Source organism: Phascolarctos cinereus, unplaced genomic scaffold, assembly GCF_003287225.1.
Source record: "Phascolarctos cinereus isolate Bilbo 61053 unplaced genomic scaffold, phaCin_HiC Scaffold_2;HRSCAF=192, whole genome shotgun sequence".
NCBI lineage: Eukaryota > Metazoa > Chordata > Mammalia > Diprotodontia > Phascolarctidae > Phascolarctos > Phascolarctos cinereus.
In genome coordinates this window covers 316,777,115-316,801,108 of record NW_027555625.1, presented here as the reverse complement: position 1 = coordinate 316,801,108, position 23,994 = coordinate 316,777,115, and the positions used below count along the sequence as shown (strand labels likewise).

Here is a 23,994-nt window from a genome sequence, read left to right as displayed (position 1 = left end):
CATTGGTCCAATCTTAAGATTACACTAATACTTTGAAAGTAAGATCTTTAATTCAAAATGCGCAGGCTTATCTCATTAGCATAGATACTTCATTGTTAGGAAAGGCGCTCTATTGGCCTGGTCTCAGATCATTATCAGATCACGGTGTCTGTTCTGGTTTTATTCTTCTGATAGAACAATTGGCTTGTTTCTAATGTCTTATTTAGCCAGATGTCAAACATTTCGTTATTTTGATTCTTGTGGAATACCCTATGTAATTTAATTTATTATGGTTCTTAGTAATGGAGCAGAGAAACAACAAACATAGGAACTAGAGAGAACACTTTCTTTTCCTTGTATCTTCCCCAGCGTCTTGCTCAGCAGCTCCAGCTCTGCTGTGACACCCCAGAATGTATCATTTTGAAATGTCGCAGCTGCCACTAAGTCATGTGGGAGAAAGGAGCTGGCTGGTAGAGAAAGACGCAGGTCAGTGATGGTTTTTCATTTTGGCATGAGATTTTGAAAAGTGGCATTCTTATTTTATATCCAAACAGGTTATAATTTTTTTTTCTTTTTAGACCATAGAGGGTTGAAAATTAGGCTGTGATTTCTGGGCTTAGGGTGTCCTGGATTGTCATAAATTAACTGGTCTGGTGGCACAGTCATAGAATGGGTGTTTGAGGAACATACTTTGGGGATGATGGTGTGATATAGAGGGGATTCCTGTTCAGGAAGAAGTTGGACTAAATGACCCAAAGGAAGCACTTTTTCATTGGAGATATTTAGCAACAGACTGATTTGTTTTACAAACAAACTTTTGCAGGCTACCTTTAAAGCACAGCCTTCCTATGATCTGTTTTGTGCATAGTACTTTTTTCTGACTCTTAATTAGGGGTATTGGAGCAGTGGGAGACTTTAATATGCCATATGTGCTACAGCACAACTGGATGAGATGAAAGAAGAGATGAGGCTTAACTCTGGATAGTGTCTTTTAACTTAACCCCTGCCTTTAAATGGTTTTTTTCCCTAGTATTTTATTTGTGCAAATGTTTTCCTGAGAGAAATAAAATGAGTTTTGCAGTGTGTGAATCTTGGTTATTCTTTCTTTCCACAAGTCTCTTGAAAAAGTGGTTTAAATTTTTTTTCATTTGAAAATAAAAATCATTTAGAAAGGATCATTGTAATGCCAGACCTTGTTCTTTTCTAGATTTCTTATACAGAAGCCCATCTATAACATGTCAGGTCTAGCTTATTGTTTTAACCTAAAAAGGCAGAGTGTGCATAAGCACTATTCTCTTCAATAAGTATGTGCTATGTAGGTTGAATAGTCAGTATTCACATGCAGAGGATGCCAAACCAGCAGAGAGCAGAAGGGTGGTAGGTGGAGGGTCACATCTTTCCTTTTAGTTTAAGGAAGTTTTGGAGATGAAGTTTCAAAGCAATGCTAAGAATATAAATCCTAAACATCATCAGAACATTAGATGATGGTTTATACTCTCCTGCATTTGAAAAATATCTTGCCCCTAGAATTACCAAGGCAGTTTATCATGGCCCCTCTGGAGCTACACTGAAAGGTAGCAGCAGTAACTACTGGTACAACTCTTATCTATTTCATTGCTCCCTCTGGTCACTGGGGAAACTTGGTGTAGGTCTGATGACAGAGTGTGCAAAGTAGGGGCCTGAAGAAAAAGGTTTATGGTTCCCCTCTGCTGTTTTGTGCTTTAATTGGTCTCCATTTCTCTTCAGTCGTCTTTTGCCTTTTTTAAAACTATGTAGGGCAGCCAGGGAAGACCTTCCCATGGCTTGACTGAGGATCAGAACAGGGACTACAGAGGGAGAGCCTAGAACTAGAATTATATTTGGGTTGCATTTTTGGTTATGTTCATTAGGCAGTGTGGTGTAGTGGAAGGAGAATTGAATTACAAGTCATATACCTAGCTTCTAGCTTTTCTTCTACCCATTAATACCATTTGACATTGGTCAAGTTCATATAAACTTGCTGAGCTTTGTTTCCTCCCCTTTAAAAGAGACATCATAATAATTGCCATTTTCCTTAAGGGCTGTTGAGAATAATGAATGGCACAGTCAGTATTTTGTAAATTCAGAAGTGCTGTATACATGATTAGTTCTGTCATTATTTTGCCCTTAATGTTTTGTGATTTGTTAATAGCTTTATATAGATGAATATATAAGAAGAAACATAGATCTGCTAAATATGTACATTCTTGTATGTGAGGTCAGTTGCCTTATAGAAGTCCTGTAGCAAACTACTCCTGAATTTATTTGGAGGGGATTATGTATGTCATCATAATATCAGTTTGACAACATCTATTCTCCCAAATGCATTTGTTCATATTTCTCTACTCATTTAAGTTCTATCACAGATATATGCATACTTTTTAAAAAAAGAAATCTATATTTACATCTGACCATTAAAATGTAAACTTAATTATTCTTAAAGGTTTTTTGGGGGGGGTTTTTTGGTTGTTGTTTTTTTAAACTATGACACCCATAGATAGTTTTTCTAAACTCATGCAGATTTTTAATAGTGTAGTTCACAATGACTGTTGTTTTCCTTTCCTGTTTGAGCCCATCTAGTAAGCTCATATTACCTTTGAAACTAATAAACATTTAACCATGTTGGAAGGGAAGGTGAAGAATTCATCAAGTCTTAGAAATGGTCTTATTTGGGAGGATTGCTATTTACCTAGTTAGAGCTAGTTCTGTGACATTGGGTAAGTCATTTAGGTTGCCCTGGTCTCATTTTCCCTGTATTTAAAATATAAGTGGGTCAGACTGATCTGTCCAAAAGTATAATGGACTGCCTCACTTGAGGTGGTAGGGTCCCTATTTCTGTACTCTGTCTTCAAGCAGAGAGACCAGATGGCTACTTCTCAGGGAATGTTGTAAAAGGACATTTGAGTTCAGGTGTGAGTTAGACTAAAAGATTTTTAGGTTTCTTCCAAGTCAGATTTTTGTGATTCTGTGACAAATGATCTATAAGGTTTCTTCCAGCCCCAATATTCTGTACAATACGTTAACTTTTCTTCCTTTGGTCCTGTTATTTTGCTCCTTCGTAGGGTCATATATTTACATCTGGAAGGACCTTAAAGATCAACTAATCCAGCTCTTGCATTTTACAGATGAGGAAATTGAAGCCTAGAGAGGTTGAGTGATTTATATAAGGTTATACAAGTACTAAGTGGTGTGACTGGGATTTGAATCCAGACTTTCTGACTCCAAATCTCATTCTTTCCACTGTGCTGCATTGCAGAGAGCAAAAGGCATTTGAGTTGAGGTAAATGCAGAGAAGTAGCTTTGACCAGTGTTTTTGGTGGTTAAAATAAATTATTAAAAGGAGGGTTAAGATTTTGCCAAAAGACCAGCTATGGCTAGGGGGTCTGGGAGCAGGAGATTTAATTTACTGGTTTATGTGGTAGATGGAAGATAAACAAGTGATTGTTCATTCTCCATTCTAAGACTTTAGGTGGTGGCACCTCCCTTACCTCTTGAAGATGTTCTTTTTACTTATGAATAGCTCCTGTTCTTAGGAAGCTCTTTTCTGTTGAGCCTAAGTCTGTGCATCATCCACTCCCTCATCCCCTGTTGTTTCCCACTTAGATGTACTTTTTGGATCAAGGCAAAACAAGTCTATTTCTAATCTCTTGTTCTACATAAGAGTTTTCTAAATATTTGAAATTGAGAACTCAGGTTCCCTGACTCCCTAGTCTTGTGGTACTCCTATTGTATCATATTGACTTCACCTCTATCCCACTCCCCAGATCCTTTCCTTTTTCATCTCTTTTCTTTTCCCATTCCTTCCCTTTCCTATTTATAGTTACCTTGGGGAGAAGAATGAGTAGGCATATATTATGAGTCCCCTGCTGGGGGTCTAGTAGTCACAGCAAGTCCCATTGCTCTGGTCTTTGCTCACTCAATCAATAAATTTGGGCTGCTGATATGCCCAGTGCTATGCATGGTGCTCTCGGGGGTATGAGTGAAAGGTCCTGTCCCTCAACAAACTTATTTGGTTGGACAGAGAAGACTAACACATATAAACAATTAGCAGCAAATAATAGCGTATAATCAAGTACTGAGTGGTTCAATGTATAAGTATAGTAGAATTCAAGAAAGGAAAAGATCCTTAGGAATTCAAGTAATTGGAGAATCTTTCTGGAACAGGTAAGTCTTAATTAGCCTCAGCAAAGACACAAAGAGGGAAATAGTATGACCTGGCAGGGAGAGATGGAAGATGGGAGAACAGCCTGATGGGAGCAGAGAGTGGATGCTAAAGAGGAGTAAATAATTTAATTTAAGTTAAAGCTATACTGGGTAGGCCCTTGGAATCTAGGCAGAGGAGTATGAGCTTCTATTTGGCAAGCTGTTATAGGGTGTTGAGCCTAAGAATGACAGAATGAAAGAAATACTGGACTAGTTTTCTAATCCTATTCAGGATAGATTAAAGAGAGGGAAAAGCTAGAACAGAAAGCCCACCAGGGGAAGATTTGGTAATAATGCAGACATGATATTCTGAGGGTAGGGACTAAGGTGGTGAAATAGATCATGGTTCTGCAGTTTGGTTTTATCTGTGTTTGAACATTAAGATTTCTCTGTACTTGACTCTTGAGAGTAGATGGACGATTGAGAGGTGGTGGGGCTTGAGGGTGACAGAACAAGTATGCATGTATATGGGAGTAAACGGTTGAGTGAATTGTCAAGCAATCAGTTCTAGTATCTGTATTAACAGGATTCATTCTTTTTGTTTCTTTAGGAGTATAAGCAGAAGCTTGCTCGGGTAACCCAAGTGCGCAAGGAGCTGAAGTCACACATACAGAGCCTTCCAGACCTGTCGCTGCTTCCTAATGTTACAGGTGGCTTGGCCCCCCTGCCCTCTGCTGGTGACCTGTTTTCAACTGACTAGGACACATGGCCTGCTCTCAGATTCCCATTTGTGCCAGCAGAAGAGGACTCTAGCAGGGACTGGAAATTGTCTTCCAGTGATTGGTTACTTTCCTCCTAGACCACTCCCTCTATTTAGGAAGGAACTATAGACTCCCAAGAGCTCTGTGCACTCTTACTGCTTGTACAGTTTCTCATGTTGAGGGGAAGAGTGAGAGTGTACATTAAGCAGGAGTGGGCATGGAGGCCAAATTTGATTATAAACTATATAGACACATTTTGAAAGAAAAACTTTTTTTCTCACATTTTCATGCTCAAATTGTTTTTCAGTTCTTAGCTCTTGTTTGCCCCAAGAAGTCATGAAAATCATGTACACATCTGGAAGGCTTTTTAAAAAAAATTTTTAAATTCATCACTACATCATTTTCTTAGGAAAGCAGCCTTTTGTTTCTGAATTGGTTTTATCCAAGTTAGCTGAGGGTTTCACGAACTTAAAGAGTAGCTTTATCAGGGCATCATCTCATCCTGAAGGAAAAACTAGGGATCTGCAGAGCAGCCTGGGGTCTGAGCAGTTTATCAGATCTATAGTTTCTTTTCTTACACCTATGAGTATGTGTATGCAAATGTTAGGCACATCTTATTGCAAATGAATTAGAGACTGAAAATAGCAATGAAATCCATACCCAATTCAGAAGAATGCTATTGCAGCAGACTAATAAGAATCACAAGTTACATAAGCATGAGTTAAAGTTGTCAGTTTCAACCCCACCCCCTACATATTCCATTTTTATTGATTGCATTTATCTGCACTTTGCCTTTGTATCACATTGATGTAACAGGTTCCTGGAAATCTATTTCACACTCATTTTTTTTAACCTGTCAGTATGGGGAAATGCACCAGTGATGTTCCAAAGATAAAGACTAGCTGACTTCACAAGACAAAGTATGCTGAGAATGTGGGCCCTGGGATGTGTATAGCTTTAGTACATTACCTTTTTTTTTTTGAAGTGGAGATGTTCTGTCTGAGAAAAAGGGTTGTCCACTGTATAGGTAATTAGCTTAATCAAAGGGCACACATTTCAGTGTCTAAATTTGAAGTCTTTTTCATGTACTGTGTACATACACACACACACACACACACACACACACACACACACACACACACACACACACACACACCACACACACCCCTCTCTTTGCATTTTGTGAATCTATTGATCCATGCCTATATGTGTGTGTATCTGTGTGTATCTGAATATATACACAAGAAAGATATGCTAAACTTTGCATCAGATGTGACTGAATAGCTGATCTTGAGGGGAAAATGTGAGGTTTTGTTAAACTCAAGTTTTAATTCCATTATCATGCCAGCCAATAGCTATAACTGTTTGATGTGTTTAGATGCAATTTTTATATTGCTTTTAGTAACAAGTAATCCTGCTGGCAAATTGTAAACCATTCCAATCTGCAGACTTTTTAAAAACCAAAACAGGCTATCAGAAGTGGCAGAAAACAATTTGTCCTAATAATGTAATAGGAATTGTAATACTGACACTTAAGTGTTATTACAAAAGAGGGATAAGCATAGGAAACCTCTGCCTCATTGTAGCTTTAAGATGCTATTTGAGAAACACAACTTAGACATCCTGTTGATTTAATAATGGAAAGCTTTTTCTATGTCCTGTGTGTCTAACTCATGGGACATTTTCATTGGATGAAACTTCCAGTTTCCCATGACTTTTAGAGCAGTAAAAGCATATAAGGCATTTGATTGAACTGTATAACTTGTCAATCTGTATTCTTTTAACTTTAAAATTTTGAATAGCAACATGTGCTTGCTTATTGGTGCTTCCTATCAGACTGTCATTTAGTCTTTTCCTTTCCACATTTGTTAAACTTGCAACTCTAAATTTCTCTCCCTGTAGCTATGGGGGCAGTTGATCTTAACGGAAATGCTACAAGGTAGATTCCTCTGCTATTGACACTGTATATTGTCCTCTTCATGCAGTGTCATAGCAAAACAATATCAGATTGCCCCACATGGACATTTGCTTTTAAGCAAACACATCTTGAATATGTTCTGTGCTTTTGCCAAAAAGAATCTCCACCAGCCACAAAGCAATCCCAAAGAGGCCTAGTTTCTGCCCTGATCAGCTAGATCAGCTAAAAATTTAGAGCACAATGGATTTTTTTGCCCATGGCCAGATTTTATTTTACCAAGCAACTGACTATATGATTATTACAGGAAAAGATAAACACCCAAGACCTTTATCAGTTATGTAAACAAATGAGTGTTGAGATAGCCAGACTGTTACTTTGGGCAGACTTTCTGTGAGAAAGTTGGAAGTTTATTTTTTAATTGAAATACTTTCCATTTTTTCTCATTTTCTTTCCCTTTCCCTGCTTACCCTCCTCCCACCCTACCCCCCTCATGTTATTCATTTGTTTCATTAATTTAAATGAAGTCTTCTGTGTGTGTATGTGTGTGTGGTGGGTTTTTTTAAATTTGTTTGGTTTTGTTTGTTGTTGGTTTTTTTTGATGGATTTTTTTCCCCCAAAGGGATTCTATGGACCTTGAAGGAATCTTCTTGAGGTCAGATTTTTCCAAGGTTGTCTTTTTTTTTTTAAAGAATATTTTTAAAGCTTAAATTTGTATATTAATTTAGGACTTTATTTAGAAATATAGGCTGTCTTTTGTGGCAGCAGTATATTCTGAAATGTCTCTCATAGATATATATTTTTGAATAAAGAGGGTGTTGTTGAATGACCATGTGTTGCCTTTTTTCCACTGCCCTACCTCCCACAGAGGAGTTTGGCTTTTGTTTTTAAGGAATGTGATTAGTAATCACCCATAGAGACTATGCCTATACTGAATCCTGTCTCTGAAGAGCTTTTATAGCTGTTAGTGGCTCATAAATGCTTAGCACTCAGATAGTGTTTTTTGTTATTTTCCAAGGGCTTAATTATCCTTGATTAGTCAGTCCACACAATACCCAAGAGAGGCACCTCCATAGTTTAGCCTCATTGTGAAAAAGTAGAAACTGACAGAGAGAAGTGAAATGACTTCCATCCCCTGCCCTCAAGTACCTAGAAGCAAGCCTGAGGCCCATTAAAACCCTAATTCCAGCTTTTGTTCCCACAATAAGTCTCGTAGGGGTTATTCAGGATTTCTCATGTAAACAGCACTTCTTTGTACAGGCATAAGAAGTAGGATGCAAAATAATTTGCAAGCCCTAGGATTGTTTCCCCATATCCCACCCCCCAACAAAAATATTTTCTTGTTTTCTTTTTGCACTCTGACCTTGGCTTTTATCTTTAGTGATGTCCTATTTGGTTGGCATCACTAGATGTGACTTTGTAAACCTTATCAGAAAAATGTGGGTTCGAAATAGCTAGATTGCTTTGGAAGGGCCTTTGTTAGGATTGCCTCGGCCTTTCTGCTAAGGGAAATGAATGTGCTCCAGGCTGTATATTCTGTGTTTATTATACTTCATCACTACCAGGTATCTTGCTGTGAAGTTATCAAAGGTTAGGTAGGTTCTGTGGATAGCGAAACAACTCCACGTGACTAAGTGACTCAGAGTTTAGTCTAGAAATGAAAAGCAGAGCTTTAATTGCCAACAGATCGATGACTACAAGATATGACTGCTACGTGAGTATCTTAGTTGAGACATGAATGTTTCCTACAAGCCTTAAGCTAAGCATGGTCCCAAAGTTCATGTACTGTTCACTTCTTCATTGCGTATAGATGACTAATTTATTATTTTGATAGCTCAGTTAGCATTTGAAGTTACAAAAGTTTCTAAAATCTTCATTCCTTAAAATGGAACCATGTAAGAGTCTGTGGCTCTGTTAAAATGTAGAGGCAGCCAAGTGTGGTGCAGACTAGGAAACTAAGGTTGAAATCCTAGCTCTGCCACTAACTTATTTAGGACCTTGGAAAGCAAGGACCCCTTTAGGACATTAGTTTCTTCATCTTTAAAATGAGGGGGTTGGAGTAGATGGTCTCTAAGATCCCTTCCAGCTGTAAATATATGAATTTATGATGGATTTGTATTTTTCTTTGCATCGTAGTATAAGCCACTGTCTCACTGCACAATGTTAGGTTAAATCACTACCCTTCTCTGGATCTCAGTTTTCCCATCTGTACATTGAGGGGCTTGGACTAGAAATTCTTTGAGGTCCATTTCAGCTCTGACATTTTATGATTCATTAGTTTATAAAGTCTTGCATTGATTCTGAGGAGTGTAGGATTATGGTCTTGGAAACTTTGCCATTGTAAGAGTGTGTGTATGCTTGTATGTATGTGTGAAATCCCTCAAAAGGAATATGAAATAAGAGGTTATATATTAAACGCTATGGTTCCTTGACTCCATGTAGAATATAGATTTGCCTGGAGAAAATTAATCTGCAGAAAAGGTAAGTTCTAAGTAGGGGGGAGGGGGGACAACCAGATACTTCTTCCTTTGGTCACTAGCAATCCATATGTGGTTTATTGGAATCCTTGAGCCCAAGTTTCTGTTCTCTATCTTGTTCTTTCGTAGTGTAATTCATTAGACTCAACTCATTTCTCACCACCACTACCACCTCTATGGGATTCTTCACTTAGAAATCATTCTTCCACTCTAAGGCTCAGGTTAAATTAAAAATACATTATTTTCATACCGCTGATTACAACTGACCTCCTGAAATTATAACGTTTGGGGGGAAGCATACAGCTTTATGTTGAGCCTAAAAACCAATTCATTTCATTCTTTAGACTTCATATAGCCTTTTGGCATTAAAAATATCTTTTCACTCATGGTTTAGCAAACACTTAAATTAGGAGTATGTTAAGAGGGTTTTTTTTTTCTTCCTGAGAGAGTCTTGCTATTTATTAACTGTGGTGTAGCGGAAGGGATGGTGGTTTGAGATTAGAGCAACCTGGGTTTGAATCTTAGCAGTCCTACTCACAATCTGGGTGACCTTAGGCAAGTCAGTTCACTTCTCTGGGCCTTATTTTCTTCATCCCGTAAAATGAGAAGATTGGATCAGATGATCTCCAAGACCCTTTACAACTCTACCTAATCCTAAAAATGCCAGCAGAATGGTCTGCTCATGGGAAATTGTTTTTATTGATCTGTTTAAATTGGTATCTAGAGTGTGATAGTTGTATTGAAACTGTTGCCCTTAAATGCTTAATTATACCCATTTATATGTTGAGATTATAGATGTAATAATGACCTGTTTAAACACTAAAATCTACACACAAAAAAAATTACGTTAGGACGATTGCTCTGTTAGTTTTTCATCCACTACTCTATTTTTGGTTCCTTAGGGGGAAGAAAAAGCCCTAAAAATTTATTTTGGGAGGACTGCATTTTGCTTAGTGGGTTCTTGAATTGCATTCTGAAAGCTGAATGTTAGTTTCTCTCATAGTATTCCTTGGTCCTACGTTCTGACTTAAGAAAGAGTTACCTGGCCTTTCACATGAGTCTTAGCTGTGAAATATTAAGACCTGAAATTCAGCATATGTGTGATCTCCAAACTCAGTTTCATTCTGTAATGCTCCCTAATTACTTTTATTCAGGATACAAGCTGTTTTAGGTCTCCATCCATGTATGAGGTTATTACTCTAGTATTTTGTATCTGAGGGTCTTTGTTCAGTGCCTTGCTATAGAAGCAGAAAAAAGGATAACAGGGCTTTCCTCCTTGAGTTCTCAAATAATTGTAACTGAGAGGAGATTTGAGATCTAGTCCCAGTCCGGCCACCAGTTTGCTTGGGGACACAGTTCAGAAAGCTGAAATGACTTACCCAGTTTCTTCATCTCTATAATGAAGGGGCTGGTTCAGAGTACTTAATTTTTTTAAAAATGGGATTAAATCATAATATACTTGCCCTTCATCAGGTCATTTGAGAAATTGAAGAGGGATTAATGTTGTACTACTTGACCCCAAAGAATAGAACTAGGAGCAGCAGGTGGACGTTAAAGAGAGGAAGATTTCTGTTCCATAAAGAATAACTTCCTAATAAAACTGTCCCAAAATGGAATGGGCTACCACAAAAGGTAGGGAGTTTCCCAACATTAGAGAGTTGTAGGTAGAGACTGGTTGACTATTGGTCAGGAATGACGTAGAAAGGATTCCTTCTCAGGTAAGGATTGGGTGTAGGCCTTCTGAGTTCCTTTTCTATTCTAAAAGTCTGTGAATCTAACCTCACTTGGGATCCTTCCTAATACATACAGACATACATACAACAATGCATACATACGTATATTAAAAAAGAAACAAGAACCCACATACAGTTATTTACCAGGTGCTCCAAGAGATGCAAGATTTTAGTTATCTTTATAAAATGGAAATTTGTAAAACCTCATTTGTAAAATCTGTTTGAGTAACTCTTTTCCCTTTTACTATGTATGCATGAATCCACAAATATTCATATGACTTTAGGTATTGAGCCAGGTAAGGATAAAGAAAAGCCTTATGTAGCCCAAAGAAAGAAAAACTCATTAAAAGTGAGAACATATATCTGTCCAAACCTTAAACTAAGACACTTGTGACCTTCCTATTGCAGTGTGTCATGGTGAATAGAGCTAGCCATCAGGGTCAGGAAAACCTGGTTTCAAGGTCTACTTCTGATAAATACTGTATATGTGCCCCTAGATGAGTCACTTAACCTTACTCAGTGCCTCAAGCAATTCACCAAGATTATTTGCAGAGCATCCACATTGGTAGAGGAAGTTTCTTACCAAGATTTCTGATAGCAGTGAAATCACAGTTTTAATTGGGGGGTAAGGGAGAGGGATATGCTGTAAAGTGAGGCTTTGAACTACAAAGATACTTTTTTATCAGGACTTAGCAAAGTTTTCAGCCCCAAGTGTCAGAATAGGTCTGATCCACTAATTATAATTTTAGAACTGGAAGGGACTTTGAAGATTACTTTATTCAATCCTCTCCTTTTACAGTGACCCAAAGTCCCATGATAAATGGCAGCACTAGGACAAGAACTCCAATTCCTTTAGTTCTTTGATTCCACAAAGAATAGATTTGTTTTGTAATGAGAATCAGTCATAGAAAGGGCCCTGGGTATGATGTCAGAAGATTTGGGTTTGAGTTCTGACTCATCACTAACTCTGTGACCCAGGTGATCCAGGCCACTTCATCTCTCTTGGCCTCAGTTTCTTTCCTAAACTATAAAATAATGGGGTTTGATTAGATGGTTTCTTTGATTTCCAAGGTTCCTTCATTGCTAGCACTAGTTACTTAAAGTACAGGATGCCTGTGTCATAAAACCTTACTGATTTGGCCTGAATAAAGGCAGATCTGTCTAGTTGAAGCTATAGATTATTTAAAGACAAATAGAATTTTATCGGTTTCATGTTTAAGGAGACAGCCTGGTAGGAAGATTAGAGGCAGAAGAAAAATTCTGATGTCTGACTGAGAGTCATGTAAAAGTTGCTTAACCTCTGAGCTTATGTTTGTCTATACGGTGGGAATAACAACCACCCCTGTCTCACAGTCATTGATCATCTTAGAGGCTAGCTAGTCCAGTCTCTTCATTTTAAAGATGAGGAAACTGAAGCCAAGTAAGGCTAAGCAGTTTGTCCACAAGGAGTGAGCAGTGTTGGCCTTTGACCCCAGGGCTACATTCCAAATCCAGTGCTCACATATAATAGGAGTACCCATTTAGTTGTAACTCCAGTGCCCTAAAGTCAAAGACTTTATAGAATTGAGAACCAGGAAGAAACTAATCACCTTATCTAAGCCCCTCATTTTATAAAGAGGTGATAAAATCAGGCAGGTCACTTGTCCCCTCAGAGTTTTAGTTTTCTCATCCCCAAAATAAGGAGCTAGACCAGATGATGACTGAATTCCCTGCTAGCAAACTCCTATGAGAATAATACTAGGGATTTCTTTAGAATACAACTAACAGATTTCTCACAGGTTGTGAGCTTCCTTGAAACGACTCTGTGAGGTAGGTTTAAAAAAGTATTATCCCCATTTTACAGATGGAGATGCCAAAGCTTAGAGAGGTTGGCAGAAAGGTCACATCTAGAAGATATTAAAGTAGCACCCAATCCCAGCTTTCTTGAGCAGAGGTTCATTGTTCTTCTCATGACATGAGCAGGCCCAGGCATTTGTGATATACAAGTGCTTTAATAAATATAAAACTATACCTATGTGAAGGGTTATTCCATAGTAATGAGAAATGGGAAAACTTTGTTGTCAAACCTCCTCGGGTACCAATTTTAGTAAGGAAGATAATTCTATTTAACACATTAGTTGTCTACTAGTGTGTTTGAGTTTTCTGTACCTCACGTACACACTTCCTGTAGTCTTGCTTATGTAGTTGATTGGCTTGACAAAACTTTCCTTAGCTCGCATTACTAAAGTGTAACTGTATCAATAAGTGTTATAGAAAATAATCTTTTAAGAAATAAGGTAGATTTATAGGCTCTTTCAGGTTGGTTTCCCTGGGGCTCATGGTGGACCAAAGCTCATGTCTTTGATGGGTCAAGACCGGGAGAGAATGAAATTGGCTTGAAAATGCTTGGAAAGGCATTTTAAGGACAGATAACCTCCTTGAGGCCTCCTTATCCATTTAGCCTTGAGCTAAGTCAACAGGTGGTACCCATCAAGTTACCTAAGAGAAGTTGCACTAAAGATGGTAGGGTGATTTAGCCTGAAGTTGAGAAGATGTGGTGAGTGCTGGGTAGGTCGAGGCATGATTGCCATCTTCAAATATCTGAAAGACTATTAGGGTAAAGAGGAATTAAGCATGTTCTGTTTGACCCCAGAGGGAAGAACTAGGTAGTTGACAAGTAGGCAGGCAGATCTTGGTTTAGTATGCTAATGAAATTAACATTTATATCTAAGGCAGTTATTCAATAGAACACAAGTCAGAATGGGTCTGTCACAACTCTGCCGCTAATTAGCTATATCATTAAACTCTGGGCTATAGTTTTTCCATCTGTAAGATGAAGGAGCTGGACTAGAACTTTAACATCCCTGGAATTCATTGGTCTTGATCTAGTGCTTTAAAAATCATAAGATCTCTTTCCTCAAAATACACCCCCATGATGTAGGTTAGTACAAATATATTATCCCCATTTTACAGATAAGGAAATGACTGCTCTTAGAAATGAAGTGACTTAGCTATAAGTACCCGTTAAGTAACCAGCAGAGCCTGGATTTGAACCTAGATTTTCTGATTATTTAGTTATTTAGTGTGCTTCTTTATTAACATTGATGGCTCCTATTTCTTTAGCACTTTAATGTTTAGAAAGTACTTTCCTTACAACTCATTGTCACTGAAAGATAGTCAAGTAGCAGCTATATAGCCTTCTTTAAGCCTAATGCTGTAGAGGGGTTTACTGCATTGGAGGGAGGTTAGATTAATCTCCACAGCAGGGATTCATAAACCATTTTTTGTGTTCTGGACCTTTTGGGCAGTCTGAAGCCTATGGACTCCTTAATTTATTAATCATAAAATAAGATTACAGAAGAAATCAATTATAATGAGATAATAAAAATCAAGTTGATGAACTCTAGGTTAAGAACCCCTGCTTTCTTCCAGCTTAGGTTAATGATCTTTCTGCTCCTCATTTCATATTTTATAGAATATTGTCCAAAGCACAGGTGTTTAGATGTACAAAATATATTTCTTTCAGAAAAACTTCTTGCTGGAAGGTATTGGGGCTGAAATAAAGTAAATATTAATTGGGAGAAAAAGAATGCAGAGCAGTCAGTGGGTGCTCATTTGTTTGCAAGGAAGTATTTTTCCCAACTTTTGTTGCTAAAAGAAGAGGCATTGTGATGTCATATATTAAAAAGCTAAACCTGGAGCCAGGAAGATGGGGTTTCAAGCCCCTACTCTCACATATTCTTGGCTATGTGACTCTGGCTGGACAAGTTACTTAGTCCTTTAATTACGCCGGTAGAAGGAGTTTCTTTAGTCCATGCCAATGAAATCCCAGGTCCAGCCTTTACCCTTAGCCCTTTGGTGTTTAAAAAGGCCCAAAGAGAAAACATAACAGTTCAAGGTTCTATAATTTGACAGCTGAGTTTTAGTTAGACTCCTCTTTGTTCTCTTGTGTAAGTTAGCTTTCGGTCTCTGTGGTACTGATGGAAAACGTGGTTTCAGGTCCTGGCTGTATTCCTAATTTGCTGTGTGACCTGGGATAATTCATTTCCTGTCTTTAGACCCCTATCAAATAAGGAGAAAAATTCCTGCTCTGCCTCCTTCATAAGATTTTTTTTTTAAGGATCAGCTGAGCATATGAGTAAAAATGTTTTTTAGCAAAATAAAGTGTTATACAAATTGTTTTTTATTGGAACATATCGGTCATACATAATTATATATTGTTGTTGGGCCATTCTAGTTAACTGAAGATTAGCCATAAAACCCTTTGTTTTTCCTTTCTGTTGAAAGTCTAAAATACTTGAATCTACTTTCCTGCCTTAGAAAGTGAAGTGGACTGACCAGAAGTAGATCTTCCTCTTGAGGGTGATGATCTTTCAAGGCCTTTGGGGTATCCTTCTGAATAAGGTGTAGTAGAGTGGATTAAATTTGAACTAAGTTTGGTCTCCCTTTCAACATTAATTTTTTAAACTGAATCTTTGCTATGAGCATGTTTTCTTGTTTGCTGATTACTTCTAAATACAGAGCATAGAATCACCACTGCTATTTCTTTGGATTCCTGGGTAGGTTTGATTTAGTGGGCTAGTTGGTGGTATGTATGGTTCTCTATTAGAGTGTTGGCATCCCCATTTTATTAGATGTTATTTTAGAAAGAACATTGGACTTGGAAACAGAGAACCTGACTTCAAATCCTGGTTCTGCTACATATTACCCTATGTGGTCTTGGGAAAGTCTTTCCCTTTTTGGGCCTCAATTTTCTCATTTGTAACTGAGGGTATTAGACTAGAGAGCAGTGTGATGTAATGGAAAGAGTGCTTCAATCAGGAGAGAACTAAGTTTAAATCCCACCTCTGTCGCTCAATATGTGACCATAAGCAGGTCATTTAATCTTTCAGTTTTCTTGTCTTTAAAATGGGGATAGTAATGTGTTTAGTACCTACTTCTTGGGGTTTTTGGCAAGGATCAAGTGAGACAAAGAATGTACAACCTTAAAGTGCTATATAGATATCATCTAATATGATTATTTCCCTTCTCTGTTCCTTTCCATCTGACTCCTATGATCCTACAGATGAAGAAACTGAGAGACTCAGAAAGGTGATGAGCTTGCCCAATATTCTACAGCAGATAAAATGGTGGAAGAAGGACCAGAGCTTCAGTCTATTGACCTTTCTTCAGGGTGCTCTGTACTACTTGGTTCTGTCTCTCTTACACAAGCTTCATCTAGCCATTTTGTACATTTAACTTTTAATTGCTGGGGGTATTGGAACAATAAAAAGCACCAGCAAGTGGCTTTTGGAGGTATTCTAATTAAATATCAAATGTCTGAGTACAGGATGAAGGTGATGTGGTTAGACAAGTTCATCTAAAAAAGAGCTAGTTAAGTGGACCACAAGCTCAATATGAACCAGTCTGATGAGACAGGAAGAAAAAAAAAATAGGGGAAAAACCAAACTGTCTTGGGGTTAATGGAGAGTGTCTGGAAGAGGAGATAATATATTCCCATTATCTTTGGTTCAGACCACATCTGGAATACTGTGTTCACTTGTGGGTGCTGAATTTTAGGAAGGACATAAAGACACTTAGGGGAGAAAAACTAGAATAGCAAGGAGACTGGAGACCATATCATACAGGTATCATTTGAAGGAACTGAGATGTTTTGTCTAGAGATTAGGTTATTTGGGGATGGAGGTGGGGTGGATATGACAGTATGTTCAAGCATATAAAGGGTAAAAAAGGAATTGACCCCAGAGCGAGGAATTACAAGCAGTGAGTGGAAATTTCAGAAAAGTAGATCTAAAGTTAGTGTCCGGAAGGGGCCCTTGACTCCTCTCAAAGCTTAGCTCAAGTGTTGCCTTTTAAAAGAGGCTTTTTCCAATTTCTCCCAGTTGTCAGAAATTATTATACAGGGTGTCTCAAAAACCTCCATAGAGTTTTAGGCTTTAATAGTTTAAAACTATACCAAAGCTTTTGGGATACCTTATATTTATTTTGTATGCCTGTTATATTTCCTTCTCACTACATGTATTTCTCCCCAGTAGAATGTAAGCTCATTGAGGGCAGGGAATGGTTTTGGGTTTTTTTTCACTCTAGTCCCAGGGCCTGCCATAGTTCATGGCATATAGTAAAAAGGTGCTTAATAAATGCCTGATGAATTTAATTGAATTAAGCAATTAGATGTGTAAAAAGTAGAATGGGCTGCTTTGGAATATAGTGAAGATAGTGACATCCTCTTTCCTGGAGGTATCCAATTAGAAGTTGGATGACCCCTTGTCAAGGAGGTAGAGGGTTTCCTGTTCAAGTAGAGGTTGGCCCTCTGAGGGTCCTTCTGACCCTAAGATTCTGTGAAAACTTAGGTTACCTGCTTTACCCAATAATGTCCAATATGTTCTTGTTTCAGATCCTGAAACAGATGAAAAATTGGCTACCTTAAAGAAGACCAGCTGGCGAGGGGAGCTGGAGCCCTTTCAACTGTGAGGAGGAAGTTCAATCAGCCTTTGCAATGTACTTAAAGATAGGTCTGATAGAAACAAAATTGTTAATGTTTAAAAGTGAAGAATGCTACAGTCAAACCCTTCCTGAAGTGAGGGCTTTAGGAAGACCCTGGATAAGCAGATCCCCTGGCTCCCAGGAGGTGCACTGTAAATCTTTCCTATCTCTCTGGCATAGTCTGTGAAGCCCTTGTGATGATGATCGCTGTCGGGGAGAGGGTCCGGGCCTTTTGGGGAAAAGGAACATTCCCAAGGACTGCCAGACCTCAGGGGCCCATCGACCAGTTCCACAATCTCATTTTGGTATTTCCCTTTTCAGCTTCAAAGGGCCTGTCCAGAGCAGGGCCACTCTAGTGGCTAAGAACCCAGAGACATCTGGATATTATTCCGAATGACCTGTAAGTCTGTGAATCTATTCCCAGTAGTTTGTTTCTTATCTCTCCATGCCGGAACAGAGAGAGCTTTGAGAACAGGGTTGGTGAAGTTTATTAAGCAGTTAGAAAAAAGAAATGTGACTACATCCCTTGTTTTGGCACACGTTAAGATAGTTCTTGTATCAAATCAAAGAACATTGGATTTTGAAGACTACTGACTAGCCAAGTGACCTTAAAGAAGTCACTTTTCCTCCCTGGGCCTCAAGTTTCCTCATCTATTAAATGAAGGGGCCTGACTGGATGATCTCTCAGGTCCCTTCAAGCTCTAAATCCTACAAAATATTCCAGGTACTTTCCCGATTCCCTCCTACCCTAGCCTAACACTGTAGAAAAGATAGAGAGTGCTTACTGTATAACTGAAGGCCCCAGAGGGTAGACATTACTGTATAATAGAAGGCCCCAGAGGGTAGACATGAACTGCCAGGTCATCTTGAACTGGTATTTGCTCATGCTCCTACTCTTCCCTTTTGCAGGGTCAGGATTCTCAACAGATTGGGGAACTCAGCCTTGGGTCACTGACCTCCGTCCCCAAACCTCATTAACAGCCCATTTCCTCACTCCCAAAAAGTACTGAGTGATAGAATGTCATATTAAGAAGTTATCAAGTCCAAATTTCTATGATATCTCTGACACAGGGTCATTCCTCCTTCATTTGAACACCTTCAGTGTTGGGGAAGCTCTTACCCAAGGTAGCCCATTCCATTGTTGGACAGATCTTATTTTTAGAACACTTCTGAGGACATCTGTTCTTCTAGTGCCATCCCGGCATTCACAAACAAGGAATCTGAGGTTCAGAGAGAGTGACTTTCCCCAAGATCACACAGCTAGCTAGTAGTGGACAATTAGAAATGTGTCAGTGATGGATTGTTAAAAATACATTAGACTTGAAGTGAAGAGACCTGGATTCTAGTCCCAGGATTGAAGTCATTGCTGTGACCTTTGCGTCTGGCCATCATTCAAGCTAAAGCTTGGAGGCTTTTTGACACTGATGCAGCCACTGTTGGGGGGAATCAGAGAATGGAATGTTCAGTGAAAATCAAGAGCGGTGGCCTCATTTTAAAAGCAAACGTAAGCATGTCGCACCTAATATCTGGCTGGAAGAGGAAACTTGCTAATGTTGATGAGGTGGCAGTTTCCCAAAGCCAAAAAGATCTTCTGTTTGGAAGGCAGCAGATTAACCAACAGTTTGATCTCTGCTGCTTACTGGTGGCACAGGGAAACTTGCAAAATGCATCCATGATCAGTTCCTCAGAAATCTGTCAAGTGGCCCTAAGCCTTCCCATCCTCAGAGATGCCTGTGAAAATCCTCCTCAAGGAAGCCCTTCTGAATTCTGAGTCTGATGAGGGTGCTCCTTCTCCTTCAGGTTTGTTGCTGTAAAAAGTCAGGCAGAAATTATGAAGAAGGAAGATAATCACTTCTTACTCTACGGATCAGGTATAATTCACACAAGGTAAGAAAGATAAGGATGTCAGAGCTGGGATGAGAAATTTGCAAGCCCAAGGCAGGGTTCAGAAATGATGCTACTCTCTCCCCCACTATTCCCTGGGTGTGACTATTCTTTGGAAGCTTTTAAACTTTCACAGTAATGCCAATCCCTGAGTAACCTAGAAAATGGATTTTCTGGCATTAAACACCTACATTTGTAAAGATATGTTGAAAAGTGCCACTCCTTGTGCCCCTCCCCATGTCGCATCCTAGATGATGTTTCCACTTGCCTGGCCCTAGTCTCATCTCTAGGACAAAGATAGTTCATAGGTCTTTAGCACTTTAAGGTTTACAAAGCTCTTGATGCACCACAGTCCCGTGAGGTAGATAGTCTAAGATCACAATGCCCACTTTACAGATGAGGAAACTTGAGGCTCAGCAAGGGAAAGTGGCATAAAATATATTATGATATTGTATAATATTAAATACAATTTTATGTATTGTTTATTCTGCTTGGTTTCATTGGTTTTAATATATGCTTTAGAAAGCTTTATATACCATGCGGGTATAATACCTAAAGTTGATTAAGTATGGTGTTTGTGGTTATTTATATTAAAAACTAAATGTCAAGAGTATAATTGTCTTTTGGACTCTAGTAACTCACGCTGATATAGCCTGTTATAGTTACAAAGCACTTTACATCCATTTCCTCATTAGGTCCTTAGAGAAGATCTGTGAGGGAGGTAGTACAGAGATTATTACCCCTACTTTACAGGTGAGAAAACTGAGGCTCAATGTTTTGTTCTCTCTTTATATAATATAAAGATTCCTAAGAGAAGGGAGCTCAGCCGGCAGCCACTGACCCCCCAGTCCCTAACCTTATTTCCTGCTCCAGGGATTGAGGCTCAAAGTTGAATAGCAAGTATGTGACTTAGTGGGCACCAGTCTTGTCACTTGATATCCAGGGCTCTTTCTGTTGCACCACACTTTCTAATGATGTCATTCTCTTTAAGGAAAACCCAGTCAACTTAATAGAGCATTTTTTTTTCAGGAATGCAATTAATAGCATTTAGTACTGTAAGTAGGGGTAAGATCTGCTTATAAAGTAGTGTGCTTCCAGAAGTTGATAGATGTCAGTCTCTTTCATAGCTCTACTCACTAAATATATTAGGATTCCATGACCTCTGACATAGGTGCACCTGTAAGAATAGGGAAGGACTTGGATGTTGCCATGAATGTAGCTCTTATTGACTTTGTAACATAGCATGATTGCTGCCAGGGCCTTCGTATACAGTGTTCCTAAGCTCTCCAGTAGCTTATAGTATAACCCAATGCATGAGTTTGAACCAGAAGAACACACAAAACAGAGAAACATAAATGTAAACATATAGGGAAAGCCACCCAGATAACCTGACCTCTTGCAGCCATGCTACTGTTAGAGTGGGATCTTATTTGGGTCATTTGCTCATTCTCTTATCAACATACTCAGCTTTACAGTCACAGTGTAAGGCCCACCAGCCCCAACACCTACCGTATCTCTCCTTTTCTAAGCCACCTACAAGCAACTTTGAGAAGCTGGTGCCCTTGTTGCAGCTACTGCTTCATCAGATCACTTACCCTCTCTTTGTAGTTGGAGTAACAATGATATAGGACAGGTGGGTTAACTTTTCCAGCTCTCAAATAGCAATAACAATTCTTTGTGGCCTTTTTTGTAAGGAAGAAATGATAACTGAGTAATCTTTGGAAAACTATGTCCAGTCTTCAGAATGTCCTTAGACACTTTTAAACTTAAATGTCTGCTTGTCAGAATGAAGGAAACTTTTCTACCAAGAACTTTTGAAGTAGATGGTTTAGGACAAAGCAGGGATAGATGTGTGCGTTATTTCAGATGTTATACAAATGGAAGGGCAAAGTCTGCCCTTTGGTGAGTCCATATCATTTGGAAGAAGAACATTCAGTTTGCCTTTTGATGCCAGTAGCAGACTTTTTCTTTACTCCTTAAAATGAGTGATAGCCACATATTGGAAAATGTATAGGACTGAAAGTCAGAAGACTTGAGTTCAAGTCTCAGAGGCTTTATCTTTTACACTTAATAGTCAGTGTCACCTTAGGCAAGTCACTTAATTCTTTTGGGTCTGGGATTTGTTATCTGTAAAATGAGGATGGTAAAACTTGCCCTGCCTTAACGATTATGTTATACAAATTGGATGGGGAGTAAGCCTGGTACAATTGAAAAAGTTCTGGATTTGAAATCAGGAAGTCCTTGATTTGAATGCTAGCTCTGCTGTTTATGAGCTGTGGGACTGAGCAGATTACTTCTTTGAGCCTCAGTTAGTATCATATAGAGAAGACTGTTTGAAGATGGGGGCCTGAGCTTGACTTCCTGGCTCTCTTACTGATTGGGTGGCCTTGGGCAAGTCACCTCATCACTCTGGGCCTCTGTTTCCTCCTCTGTAAAATGAGGGTTTGGGAATTAATTAATTTCTGACGTTCCTTCCAGATCTGAAATCCTCTGATACTGTGGAAGAATGCTTGCATTGGCCACCTCACAAGCTAGTGGTAACAAAAGCACTTTGTAAACTGTAGAGTGCTATAGAAAAGTGAGCTGCTATTATCACCATTATTATTATTATCACATGATTAAGGTGTGAGATAAAGGAGAGTAAGTATGTAAAATGCTTTGTAGAACGTAAGGTCCTTGATGGTAAGGACTGTGCTACTTTTATCTTTGTCTAGCACAGTATCTTTTAGAAAGTGGATGCTTTATAAATGTTGTTTTTGTTTGTTTGTAAACCTAACAGCACTATATAGATGTCAGCTGCTATTATTATTAATAAATGTGAAAGCACTTTGGAAACCATAAAGCGCTCTACAAATATAAAGTTGTTAAAAGTTTAAAACCTGCCAAAGACTTCAGAGAGCCCTCATGTATCCCAGTGAATGTCTCTGTTTAAATAATTCTATTAGTGATGTCATGTGCCTGGCAAAGAGTGCCAAGATGAGTCACGTCCCATGTACTGATATAGATGTGAATCTCAGCAGTGTCAGACCCCTTTCCCGTAGCTCAGCACCACTTAGATCCCATCCAGGTCAGCTGACCAAGGGTTAACCACCTGTGAAGAACAGTGAGCAAGAGCAAGGGGCCTGTGGGTTTAGGTTAGCCCACCACTTACAAAAGCTTATTCTTCCTGATTGATGGACAAGTTATTACAGAGTTATCTGGAGCCTCATCACTGGAGTGCCAACAATTTGGATGGCTTCCCTCTGCTGCTTCAATCCTCCTTCACCTCCTGTCAGCAAAGAACATGATCCAACCAAGCAGTCCTGTGGATTGACGGATTCATTATCAGCACTCCCCAGCCCTTTCTCCTGTGATGGACAGGTTTCTCTGGCCTCTAAAGAGGGGCATTCTGGGAAGAGCAAAGTAGCCTTAAGAAATATCATGGTTGGGCAAAAAGAACTCCTGGCTGAGAGTCAGGAGACTTAGTTTCTAGTCCCACTTCTACCACTCATTATGTGACCTCAAAAGAGTCACCTTCCTATCCTAGGCCTCATATCCCACTTGGTAAGATAAGGAGAGTGAAGGGATTAGACAAGGGGTGGGGAACCTAGGGCCTTGAGGCCACAGATTCCCCACCCCTGGATTAGACTGCTTCTAAGATCTCTCAGCTCCAGCATTCTGTGATCTTTAGTCCTTTTTCCTCTCTGGGCCTCACTTCATCTAAAATAAAGATACTGACCTAGGTGCTTTTTAAAGGTCCTGAAAACATTGGTCTATGTTTCTAGGCTGTCAGAGACTTTGGGCCTTCCTTCTGCTTTTTGGTTGTCTCATCCATTCTCCTGGGTATGATAGTTTGAACTTGGGGCTAGAATTTATTCCTATTCCTACTGCAGAAGTTAAAGCCTAGAGAGGGAAGGTGATACCTACAGTCATATAGGTAGTAAGTAGCAGGAATAGGATTCACGCAGGACTTCTGACTCCAGGTCTGATATATGGGTCAAGAATGAGCCCAGAGTCTGAAAATTCAATTCAACAAAGAAATTAAACATTTAGTTTTTTCAGGGTCTTGGACTTTGACAGTGAGGACACAAAGATGGAATGAAAAATGGTAGTTTCCAACCTCAGAGAGTTTATAGCTTAATAGGTAGGATAGATCATACATTTAAATCAGTATAAATTAAGATAGAATGTCAGACAAGGTAGATCTAGTCATATTATTTTAGGACAATTTGAGGAAGAAGAGAATTGCTTCTTTTTTTCTTTTTTGAGGAACAAAGGACAACTTCATGTAGGAAGTGGTACCTGAGTAGAATTTTGAATCAAGATGATATTCGAAAGGGATGGAAGTTTGAACTTCATGATTCACTCAGATTCTGCAGAATAGGGTCCATTTTCTGACACTGAGGCTATTATCTTGGCTTGGGAGCCCATTTTGACCTTTCTTCTCCCGACAACCCAAAATGTTCCTGCCTATCCTTGGTAGGAACTGGTCTCAGGATAGATGTAGACTCAAGCCCAAAGGAGTGGGTGTAGAAAGGGAAGGAAGACTTGTTGCCAGGAAAGAAAAACATGAGAGATCTGTTCTTTTATATGAATTCATACATCTACCTATGATACATACTCCCTTCTTTATTTATAATAAT

The 23,994-nt window shown here is 39.0% G+C and overlaps 1 protein-coding gene across 4 annotated transcripts in view; it reads left to right on the top strand.

Moving 5' to 3' along the window:
* The window catches only part of RPRD1B (regulation of nuclear pre-mRNA domain containing 1B), an 83,969-nt gene extending 60,850 nt beyond the window's left edge, over positions 1-23,119 (top strand). Inside the window, exons 7-10 of one of the 4 annotated variants that reach the window (XR_013484794.1) lie at positions 4,751-4,850; positions 17,400-17,472; positions 17,810-19,375; positions 20,902-23,119. Coding sequence is in view for 3 of the 4 variants with exons in the window: in XM_020990756.2 (XP_020846415.1) it covers positions 4,751-4,850; positions 17,400-17,472; positions 17,810-17,885 (249 nt within the window). In the remaining variant the exon portion in view is untranslated. Of the gene's footprint in view, positions 1-4,750; positions 7,647-17,399; positions 17,473-17,809 lie in introns of those variants that run through there. The other 3 variants (XM_020990756.2, XM_020990755.2, XM_020990757.2) reach the window with 3 other exon arrangements.
* The last annotated feature ends 875 nt before the right edge of the window (positions 23,120-23,994 follow it).